This window comes from Lepisosteus oculatus, chromosome 7 (genome assembly GCF_040954835.1).
Source record: "Lepisosteus oculatus isolate fLepOcu1 chromosome 7, fLepOcu1.hap2, whole genome shotgun sequence".
Classification (NCBI taxonomy): Eukaryota; Metazoa; Chordata; class Actinopteri; order Semionotiformes; family Lepisosteidae; genus Lepisosteus; species Lepisosteus oculatus.
The window spans coordinates 20,160,248-20,172,837 of NC_090702.1; the positions used below are offsets into that span (position 1 = coordinate 20,160,248).

Sequence of the window (12,590 nt, forward strand, 5' to 3'; positions counted from 1 at the left end):
GCATTTAAACTCGTTCTCATCCCGTTAGGAGTATTCACGGTGTGTATTATCATTATAATGCGCACTGCAAGTGACACTGCATTATGTTATAATTCTGCTTCTCATCAGCAAGGACTGGAAAACATTTCATGAATGAAGAGAGTATAGATAGAGCAAAATATAGATACAATTTAGAAGAATAATTGCTTCAGATCTAATTCACCTTTCAGCAGGACAATAATCCAAAGCACAAGGTCCAAGCTACACTGGAGAGGTTTAAGAATAAGAAAGTGAATGTCCTTGAGTGGCTCTGTCAAAGTCCTGGCTTACATATCCTTTGTATCCTACCGAGGATCTGAGGAAAGGATAAATGATCCCCAAGCAACTTGAGAGAGCTTGAGCAAATCTGCAGAGAGGAATATGAAAACAATTGCATCAAGTCCGCATTCAAAGTTGGTTGAGAATTACTCAAAAATACGGATGAAGTATCTGTCAAAACTGCTTCCATCAGATATTGAGGTCATGGGTTTGAATATGTAAACATTAAACATATTTATTTATTTTCTCTTTGGCTTTTGCTGTCATTAATTGAAACATATCCTTAAAAGTTTTTGGTTTGAGCAGTCAGTCTTTGATCAAAATATTACGTTTTAAAAAATGTGTATGCATCATCTTGTAATGTTGAAAGGCATTATAAATATAGAGAAAACAAACACGTCCACATTTCATTTTGGTATTTGTAAGAGGTGAGCATCTTTGCAGATAATAAAAAGTCTGACAGTGAAATATATTGTGTAAGATTATTTTCTGTTATGCTAAAATACTGAAGCTGCAAATTATTTTAACAGACTGTGAGGTGATAAATAGTGTCTTTATTTAGCTTTTTAGTGGTAAACATATCCTTTGTAACAAACTTATTCTGATAATTACAATTTACCAGTATTGAAACAGATTATTCAGTGCATGTTGGCATTTGGTATTTAGTGTTTCAAGTTAACATTTCAAAGAATTGTCCATGATGGTCAGTGCCTTCTTCATCATGACTGCGCATTTATAGAAAGCCTTGACTATGATGTAAAGAAGTGACTTCTATATTCATAATCAAGTGATCATTCTCTTTATTGCTTCTTAATGGAAGAAATTGCAATTTTTTCACAAAAGGGATTCAGAGTATCTTGGATTGAATAAGGTTGCTTTTTGACAAAGAATACACTTGGATTTTCTTGTCACTATTCCCAGCAATGTTTATTTTGTGAAATGTGACCATATTTAAGGTTTATACAAGTGCATTGTTTAATTTTGACATTACACCATCCTCTTGTGTTACATATGGCTCACAATATGTTAATTGACATAAAACCTTGCATAGGCCCCATAATATCATTTTTGAGTTATGGAAAGGTTGCATTATATACAGTACATAAAGAGAAAGTAGTGCAGTTAATTTCTTCTGTGGATGAATATTGTGGGCCACGCATAACATAGTCACTGCCAGCATCCAACAAGATTAAACTCACTATATTTTCAAATAGCGGCCTATCCTCAGAATAATATTTTTCATGAACTTCGCATGTCTTCTCTGAAAATTGTGTTTAACTCATGTTGCAGTCATATTATGTCTATTTCATTTTGTGTTTAATCACTGACCAGTACAGTATTCAGTGTAGTTCAGTCCAGTTTTCAGTTGGCTGAAATAATCAAAGGTTAGGTGAAATATGTTCTTTTTACTCTGTGGTACAGCACTATTGAGTAATTGCCAAGCTAAAAAAATGACAGGAATATTAATCAACAAAAAAATACACAACAAGAGATATAATGATTATACTAAAGACAGTGGGCTTCAGAGTTCTAATTCCTATAGACCTATGAAATCCAGAATTCTGCCCCTGTAATCCAAAACACAATACCTTAAACAGTCCAAAGCGAGAAAACCTGTGTCTTAATAAAAACTGGATATCACTCTTCGTTAAAGTGGATCCCCTCATGTGAATTGGAATAAATTTCCCCTTGTTTCACAATTCATCACTAACACAGTTTTTAACTGAGGAATCGTAATTTCCAAAAATGTTTAAGACGACAGGCTCGCTTGTAAAAAAATGCTCAGGTTACCTGATGTAGCGGAATCTGTTTCCTGGTCTGGTTAGAAAAAGCAGCTCTTCCTCCATTCAACTTCTTCCTCTTTTTCTCTTTGTTCTTGTCTTCTTGAATTTCTGCAGTGGTCCATTCCTTTGCACTGATGACCTTCCTAAAAAAACTGGAGACTATTCTGTGACAAGGTGGTCGAAATGGTTTGCCATGAAGTTTCCATTTTTTTTTTGTTCTGAAACTTTTGACTTCCTGCAATCTAGCTGGGAAATGTAAACGCAGCTTAAATATACTCCTGCCCGAGAGCCATAGCAGTGTTAGATGCATTTTGTTTCTAGTTTTGATACCTGCTTCATCTGGATGATGACAAAGTCGAAAGGACCCCTTTGTGGGTTACTTTATATTCAGTCCCATCCATTTGATATTAACATTCCTTTTACTTACTGTACATGTAAAACCTTTTTACCCATCAATGCTGAAATTTCAGACCACAGATAACATCAGAATCCTCTTATTACTTTACTGATGAGACAGTGTTTGCTTCTCCACAAATTCTAGGTTCAACTAAGAAGTAAGATTTATGACTATGTCAGGATCTAGTTTAATAAGAGTTAGCAAGAGCAACAGTCCTATAAAAGATCCCAGTGGCACTCTGCTAATTACTTGGCTTTCCTTGGTAATTGGTTTCTATACTCTCAACACATTAACGAGTTATTAATTCAGTTGTGTACAGTACATCACCTTGAATAGCAACAGATTTAAATTTCACAATTAATGTCTATGCAGATCTAATGTCATCTGGAAATCTCTATTATCACGTGCTCTGTTGATAACTCCAGCCTCTACTGCTTGTTCAAAGAAATCAAAGAAGGTATGATGTATTTTCTCAGTAGTACATCACACAGAAAAAGAAAGGACTGGGAGAGGTGCAACATCAACAGGAAATAAAACATTTTTATTGAACATTTGTGTATATTAAGTTATATAACAACAATCAGAGAACTCCACGGTGTGAATCACTACACAAAGTGAAACAAAATTGTAAAACACCTCATCAAAAATGAAGGTATACACAGCTATATAACCGTCAGCTCGTCATTATCACGAGCAATATGGCAGGAAAAAACACCCCAACATTTCTACAAGAGTACAGAGAAAATTTCCACACACAAAAAATACTCAAGCAGGCAGTTAATATACACAAAGGCAACTAGGATCTTTCTACAGCATCAGATTCTAATACTTTACACAGCTTAGTCTGAAAGGTAAGTGTGGCTTTTGTTGTTGTTGTTATTGTTGAGGAATGAAATTTCTTGGTCACACAGCAAGTTCAAAGTGTACTTGTAAAGGAAATTGTAGGGTTGATCTTATGCTTTGGCGGGCGACAGTAGAGGAAGCATTGTATTGCAGTGCAGGGTAATGGCTTTTCACAAGGTACTTTAAAAACCTTGCAGTCTAATCTTGCAAGCTGCAATGCTTCCTATTACTGTGAACTTTAACCTGATGCGTTTAACGCTTTTATTACCATTAACAGATCTTTGAACATTTTTGTTATATATCCCTTGTGATTTTTCCATTATCTTTTTTTTATCCTTGAGATCTTTAAACAAGCATTTTCATACCATAGGAATATTCAAATAAATATATATCTATAAAAAAATTAGAACTATGAAATCCCTCTTTACAAAAGAATGCACTTTGTATAAACAATGATACTTTATTAGGGATACATAACATCTGTGATCAAACCTGTACTCAATAGTTACAGAACAGATAGCTTTCTGGGTCCAAAATACATACTGGGATTTCCTTAAAAAAGTCTTCCAAATTTTAGATTCACAAATAATCAATATTTATTGCAACAGTTAAAAAAAAGTGCCATCTTTATCTGGTCCCACAATAAGAATTAAAAAAGGTTCTGTTTCCACAATCTAGAACATTCAGACACACGTTTCAGTTGTAACAACAAAAGAAGATGGCATTTAGTACCTAATAATATATTTATGCACAACTCTAGTGTTCTTAAATCAGTGTAATGTTTTGGTATTTTTCCATGGTAATTCCTGAAATTATTTTTGTTGGACCTGTGTGCAAGAAATAAAGGAACAAAAAATATATAATATTTATAATATACGATGAAGGTATTAAGCTCTCACTCACACAGAAACTACATGTGCTGTCCTAACCATTGCTTGGAAATGAATTTAATCAATAGTAGGATATTTTGGGCAACACCACCCACATAACACTATGTGATGAACATACAATATTGCACAGTGCTCAACAAAATGCTGTGTGATTTGACCCTCTCTCATCAAAATCTCTGTTTCCTATACATAGCCCATCAGTTCTTGATTGGTCCACAGTTGTTAGAACTGTCTATGCTATGCACACCTTCAGCAGTGCAGTAGAAGGGAATGGCAGTATTAATACAATATCACTACAGAATAAATTGGTTGCTATCCACTGAGAAATCTACACTTCTAAGCACGCACGGCAGTCACAGTGATACACAAAGCAGTCCTTAGAGACTCGTATGGAATGACTAATAGCTTTATAATAGTGCCATTTACTACATAATAACATTGAAAACATTTAGAAACTCCTCCTGAAGCAAGCATCTAGTATACACAAGAGGTTCCTCAAAGATAAGAGAAACGGTTTTCATTTACTAAAACGTTTCACTTATTCCTCTTGTTAACCCGTAGTAAAGGACAAATTGACTTACTTAAAGTTTTCAATAACGTGGCAGACCATTAACTTTTACGGTTTCTGATTGATTATATCTCCTTTGCTCTTGTTGAAAAGACACTAGAGAACTAGCCAGCTACTGTTGCTTCAGTAGCGTGGCAGTACAGAATGGCAGCCATTGTTGTTTCCATGTAAACTGGTGTCCAAAATGGTGGACACTGTTACTTCTTCAGAGACACAAAGCAGTGTCTCTGAATAAGCAATACAACTTAGTTGCAATACCAGTGTCAAGAACAGCACAGCATTGACTGTTGTGTAACAGACCTACAGCGCAAAATGGCAGTCACAATAAAAGTGGCAGTAAAACATGGCTGCCTACATTGCTACTGTGAGAAGGCAGTACAACAAAATGCTGGCTATTCTGACAACCATTTTGGTTCAAGACATTATTCCCATTAAACAAAAACAACAACTGCTACCTCTTAGGTGTGCTCATGAAGAAAAAGTTCACTTACTGTACGTTTGTAACCTCCCTGAAAATGGCAGTGTTTCGACTTTCTCTAGCCTTTTTGACATGTATATATGCTATCCTACCAGATTTAAGACTTTCATTCTACTAATTTTAAGCCAAGCTGTATAGTTTTCCTTTCTTTTGAGTTTTATTGATAGAAGGCAAGGGGATACTATAAAAAGAGACCCCCGGTGTAGCAGAACCCCCCATCCCTTCCTTTAAATTCATTAGCAAAAGATTATTAAAAAAAACATGCAATTGCTAAAAATATTTGGACATTAACATTATCTAAAAATATTAATCTTAAAGCTAGAGTTTAAACCCCTTTCCCCACTTTGAAACCCTGACACCAAACCTTCAACTAAGTATATATCCAACAACAAGTCTATTGGAAGTATGCAATTAACAAAACATTGTCAATCAAGCCTGAAGGACACAATGGCTACAGCTTCTTTCAATTTCAGAGGGGGCTATATTCAGGGGGGTCAAAGGAATAGACATACAAGCTCAGGAGGACCTGTTTTCAAAAGATGAAGACCATATAAAGAAAAGATGGTCTTAACTGAGGACCTATTTTAAAAGTAAGTCACTGATTAACAACATGAAACCTTGCTTAAACAATAAAAAAACAGCAAATTATTTACCATCTTTTTGGAATTTCTTGTTACACCAAGTATGAAGCTAAATGTACAGGTCCTCCATTAAAAGATTCATATAAAAAGTCATTAGAAACCCTGTGCTTATATATTTTTGTCAGCAGCATATTTTCCATGGAACCATATTAGTTAATGGCCTTGTTTTTGTAGCTTTTTTTCTTTTTTTGTTGTTGATGGTTTAGTTAAGTAAACATACAGACTGACACTGTCCTTTACAATGTGAGCGCACCTCCACTAGTATCTTGCAGGTTGGAATTTTATCTGGAATGCAGTAAGATAGAATTTTTAATCCTATAATATATAATATCGGCTCTCCTATATCTCAGTCCATTTACATAATTTAAAATAGAACATCTTATTAAAAACATCAAGATATACACAGATTAGGAAACGCTAAACAACATACAAACACACAAACTATAAATCAGTTTTCTGCATACTGGTATATACAACTGTGTGATACAATAAATAATTTCAGTCATGCTCTATCTACACAGATCATATTGCTTAAAAGAAGGGGGTGCTTAGTGGAAATGGGATAAGTATACGGTAGAGAAGGGGTGCTTTAAAAAGGGCCTCTACACCTGAAAAGGTAAAGTAAATCTGAAGGAAAAAATAGAAAGTACCATTGACATTTGTAAAAGGGTGTTACTAGGCAGTGTATGGAGAGGTGGAAGTGAATGGACCCATATATCACTGAGGTATTTACACATACGGGCTAAAGAGCACTACATGGGTAGGTATTGAAAGGCTTCTCTTTTGCTTTATTTCTTGATTGTGAGCTGGGCATCTACTTCCTCTTCTGGCTTTAGAACATGCCACTGCGCGATGGGTCTCCTGGGGTTCGCCAGCATGTCTGACCAGTGCCTCAGCTCGGTTCCAGAGCTGTTGTAGCCCACAAAGACTTTGCCGATGGCATCGTTCTTGCCGATCTTGTCATAGTCCAGAACAGTCACAACAATCTGCACTTTCTGTTGAAGGACAAAGAGAAAAGAGAAAGGGGTTAAGCCTTTGGCATTTTACCCCAGTCTGTCCCATTTAACGGTGACTGCCACAATAAACAAGCCTATGGATAATAATGCTCCAGTTTCTGTAATTTTCAGCACCCTTAGTACATCAGAGGCTGAAAAGCATCTAAGGACACAAAAGATTTCAAAGTGTCCCTTTCAATCACTGAAGCATAATTATTCAAAATCAATACCCTCTTCACTGTGACTCTGGTCAATGAGAGATAACAGGGCTGTGCCAAAGAGTTTCAAACTTAATGAAATCAACTAAGCATTCTCCAATAATTTCATTCAACAGCTAGCTGTCAGGAAAGCAATCAACAATGAGGTGTCAGTTTATTTTAAATAACTTTTCAGTTGAAATATTTTAATGCATTTTTAAAAGCTTTAATATTGAACAGTACAGGTTAATTTTAGAGGGAAATGCAGCTACAGTATGGGTATGAAAGTAAAGGTTATGCTTGTCTGGCGCTCAAAATGTTGCTGTGCTCCAATTGGACAACACTTGGTAATAGATTAGAACTGAAGAAAACATTGCTCTCATTTAGAAGTTATTATTATTATTATTATTATTATTATTAATAATAATAATAATAATAATAATAATAATAATAATAATAATTGCTTACACTTATATAGTGCTTTTCTGGACACACCACTCAAAGGGCTTTACAGGTAATGAGGACTCCTCTCCACCACAACCAATGTGCAGCATCCACCTGGATGATGCGACGGCAGCCATAGTGCGCCAGAACGCTCACCACACATCAGCTATTAGTGGAGAGGAGACCAGAGTAATGAAGCCAATTTATAGATGGGGATCATTAGGAGGCCATGATTGGTAAGGGCCAATGGGAAATTTGGCCAGGACACCGGGGTTACACCCCTACTCTTTTCGAGAAACACCCTGGGATTTTTAATGACCACAGAGAGTCAGGACCTCAGTTTTACATCTCATCCAAAGGACGGCGCCTGTTTACAGTATAGTGTCCCCGTCACCATACTGGGGCATTAGGACCCACATGGACCGCAGGGTGAGTGCCCCCTGCTGGCCCCACTAACACCTCTTCCAGCAGAAACCTTAGTTTTTCCCAGGAGGTCTGGCTATTAAATAAACTTATTAACTGATATAATTTCAAATACATTTGTGACTAACACTAACAAAACACCATACAATAACTGTATATAATAACTATTGCTTTTACTGTGGCATTACGCGGGAGCGTGTTCAGTGTGGAGGTGGGGCCCTGACACATTGCCTTAGCAACCGCAGCTGTCCTGGCTAATTAAGGATGAGCCGCAGCTGTGGGGGCTCTTTAAGAGACACTGAGCACCTCCCCAGAGGGACGAGCAGACCCCCGCAAGGGGAGAACCTTCCAGTGACAGTCCCAGAGGGGATTGTGATGCAAACGGAAGGCTGCGTTTTTCTTTCATTTTCTTTCGCCTGTCCCATCTCACACCAGGGCAGCTGGCCTTTACCTCCCCTGTCCCAGCCTGTAGCTCCACTGGGACAGGTTGAGTTCTCTTTTTGTTTGGGCATTGTGCTCCCTTTTCTTCCAGGCTGGACCCCGTAAGATAGGGTAAAGTCCAGGCTGGATACTGCTGTGCCAAGCGGTTCTTTGTCCCAGGCTGGGCTTATCCTATCTTACGGGGTCCAGCCTGGAAGAAAAGGGAGCACAATGCCAAAACAAAATGAGAACTCAACTCAATGCCACTGTGCAAATTGGCAAATTTTTTTGTCTTTGGTTTTTCCACCCTTTTGTTTATTTTTTTTATTTTCGCTAACCTCACACCGGATGGAACCTATCCTCATTTGGTGTAATGCAAGATCCAAGACTGTTAACACTAAGGGGGAGAAGAGTCTGAGAAGGCTCACAGAAGCCACTGTAGCATTGCAATCCAAGGACATAAAGATCTCCTGCTGTGCATCTTTTCTTGGGATTATAGTCAACTGATGAAATAACTCATCCTTTGCTCCAAGAAAGCACCCATACAAAGCCACACAAGAGACCATGTAAATGCTGTTCTTGATTTGTTTATGTGAAATATTTGCTCTTCTTAACTTTACAAAGCAATACATACTGTACTTTACATTAAAGGATGACAGTAGTTCAGGTGGGTAGCTGCGTCAGCATGCGTAGGCTGCAAAGGAACAAGTAATAGGTTTATTCCATGCTGAAAAAAAGAAGAAAGAGAACACAACGTTTCGGCCGTGGAGCCTTCTTCAGGTGTGAGAGAGACAGGGCAGTAGTGGCTACTGCCCTGTCTCTCTCACACCTGAAGAAGGCTCCACGGCCGAAACGTTGTGTTCTCTTTCTTCTTTTTTTCAGCATGGAATAAACCTATTGCTTGTTCCATTAAAGGATCACACCTTCTAAATTATGATTATATCAGTCATCTTAGAAGTGTTGTACATGCACTTTAAATAATGGTTTTTCAGCATGTCCATCTGCATCACTGATGATGAATTTTAAGATACAAATTAATGAATTGTAGACAAATTCTCATTTGCACACTTGCACTTTTCAACATATCTCTTCAGACACAACATAGCTGTTGAATTTAGCACATGGATGTACTGTAGGTGTTGCTGTAATGCCATTTTTATGATGTAATGGGTTAGATCTTGGCTTATGTATAGGTTGAGTTCTAGGAAAGGGTCATTTCTTTGTGGCGTCAGCATGCTTTCCCTCTGTTCACCAGGATTCAGTACCTTGTTCTCTGTGTTTCCAGGAAATGTTCCAGTTACTTGAGACCCCAAGTAGGATTAAATGGTATTCAAATGGATAAGTTAACATCTGCAAAATTTTATTTTTTCAAGAACACTGGCTAGTACATGATATGGTAAGGCGGAATATCTGTATAGAGTAGTAACTTCTCGAACTGTTGGATAAGGGAGATAAACAGGAGAGCATTTTGGCAGCTACTGTACAAGCCCCAGAAACCTTAACCACTGAAAGAGGCCATGAGCCTCAGGTGAACTGACACACCTGTACAAAAGCAATCCGCTTTGTTTGAAGGAAAACCTGGACTGAACTTTGACCCAAGCCTTTTGCTTTGATTTATGATAAACAGCCTATCTGTCCAGCTTCTAAAGGAGACTATTATACACAGTATCAAACATCAAACAAAATCACACATATTGATGATTAAAACAAACTAAATTTTACAAAAGAAGAGTAATTGTTTCAAAGCGTTACAAGGTTGGAGGTTGGTTAGGAGTTTTAAGGTTCATAAACCTCAGTGGTTATTTTTCAAATTGAACATTTTACACATTTTTCCTGAGCTCAGGTTTTACCACCTGTTAGTCTGTTCTGTTCAGACAGTAGATTTAAGCATGGCTAGCAATGACTACACTAGTATCCCTGCAGGGATAGGACAGTTTCTGGTGTAAGTAATATTGGTGAAGCAAATGTTCCAACTCTTCCCTGTGGACCAGAACTTGGACATTAAAGATCCTGCCAAGCAATTTCTGATTTTTTTTCTGCCTGATCTGTTGTGTAGTGTTTCGGCTGTGCATCACCAACATGGGTGCTACAATTCAATGGTGAATGAAGTGGGACCTTTTCTGTATATACAAATAAGAGCAATGATTAATTTTAAGAGGCATGACTCAGATACTCCTGGACTTCTACAGAAAATCCATTAATACCCCATAGTGGGGAGATCCAAGGCTTTAGTTAAGTTCAATTTGATATTTCAATTGTCTTTAATGTACACTGTTCCAGAAAATTATGAGCAGTTACTAAGGAGAACGACCATTAGGTTGCAATACTACTGAGAGCATTATTTTTAAATCTGTAGTTTTCCATATTAAGATATTCAGTGCTTAGAAAACCACTTGAATGTATGTGTGGGCTTGGTGTCTTGATAGTCTTTCCTAAACCCTGAAAAATCCTTGTGTACTCTGTTAAAAAATCTGTTGAGAAAATGTCTAGAAAACAAATTACTCATAGTTCAATGATTTGGTCTTGGCATGTATTAATTCAAAATTCTTTAGTAAACCATGCATCAAACCCCTTACGACATACACATTAGATTACTATTGGCTTTGATTACATTTAAGTCCATGAACGGGATGAAAAGCATACAGTCCATTGCATTCTTGCATGCCCTGATTGGTCTGGGTAGACACACTTAATCTGCCACATAAATGAATATTGAAAAACACAAAACAAAGCAAAAATGTGTTCCTTGCCGGTTTTCATTCTAAATTAAAATCGGCATCAAGTCAAGGGTTTTCCAAATATTAAATTACAAGATGACTTCCAAGCCTAGTATGGTCTGTAAATTATACTGAAGCCTCTTGCAGATCATCCAGATGCTGGATAAGGGAATGACTTACATTTCACATCTAAGCCAATTGCAGTAACTCCTTGAATAATACTGACACTTGTGAAAACGTGTGCACCAAGCAGAAACAATGTTACAATTAAAAATAATGGAAAGGGAAGAGAGGCTGTGTTCTCACCTACTGTATCATTTCACAACTTTATTTAATTTTTATTGTTATTTTCATGTACAGTATATGTTTGCATGTGTACAAATATGTTAGCATGCTTTTATATGTGTATTAGTATATTAGCAAGAATGTAGAGTATCATTCTTTGTATGTACATAAACATTTGCATGGCTTTCAGACTGTATGCATAGGCCCGTTACCTTAATAGGGTGGAAAAGGTTGGCCTCAGTTAAGGGTATATTATAATATGAAAATAAAAAATACAGAATTATATCTTTACTTGTATCTTTTTCTTATTTGAAGGATTTTCTTATTTTTTATTTGCAGAAGCACTAGTATCACTTATGCAAGCTTTTCACTCATGATAAGGGCTAATAATGTTTACACTTGAAAAAAACAAGGGTCGCACAAAATGGCAAGCAATGGAATAAAATGGATAACGTTACTGTGTGTTTGTCCACTCCCACCATTCACACCAGTTTACAGCACCCTGTCAAGCAGTTTGCTACCTGAGTTTTTGTGCGATATTGTGGGGATAGCCATTTTACTGATAAATGTTCCCTTAAAATATTGTTTAATTACAAAAAAATGCTCAGCAAGTTTTTAGGAAATACATTCCTTCTTAATGATCTGACCGGAAAACCACCTAAATGTTTAGATGTCACAACGTAAAAAATGAACAAAAAAAAAAGCTAAAGTCTCAACCTCAATACTAAGCCTTTAGAATAATTCAACTGGATTTATTTGTTTTCAGTTTACCCAACAATAAAGTCATGCAGAACTGGATTAATTATTGTAGTGTCAAGGTCAGGAGTCTTGTAAGTAGTGTGCATGCATACGAGGCACATTGTACTGAATACTACCAACTTCCTTTTGCAAGTTGCACTTTCAAATTGTCCTGAATCAAAAAACAGAACATTTCAATGAAAAGACTAAGTAATAGCATCACCTTGTAATTAGTATCAGTGATTGTGAGTAGTGCCGATTATATAGAAAGAGATATATATATAGAAAGAGATAATGGCCTGGTGCAGACCTGGTACAGTTGATAAGAAGGCAGTATGTCCTGGGCAGATGAGGACTGCCTTTAATGCAACAAGTTATTGGGCACTACACAAGATTCCCCAGGGTGTTAACGGTGTTTGGGGGTTGAATTTAGGGTAATGTAATTAGTGGAGTACCACTGAAATCAGTATGAA

General features: G+C 36.9%; 1 protein-coding gene across 6 annotated transcripts in view; it reads right to left on the minus strand.

Annotated features, from left to right (window-relative positions):
• Positions 1–3,000: 3,000 nt before the first annotated feature.
• syt1a (synaptotagmin Ia) overlaps positions 3,001–12,590 on the minus strand; it is a 310,182-nt gene continuing 300,592 nt past the window's right edge. For all 6 annotated transcript variants that reach the window (XM_006633538.3, XM_015352864.2, XM_069192263.1 and 3 more), the window contains one exon: positions 3,001–6,893. In XM_006633538.3, coding sequence (XP_006633601.2) covers positions 6,687–6,893 — 207 coding nt within the window. In that variant the 3' untranslated portion in view covers positions 3,001–6,686. The remainder of the gene's footprint in view (positions 6,894–12,590) is intronic.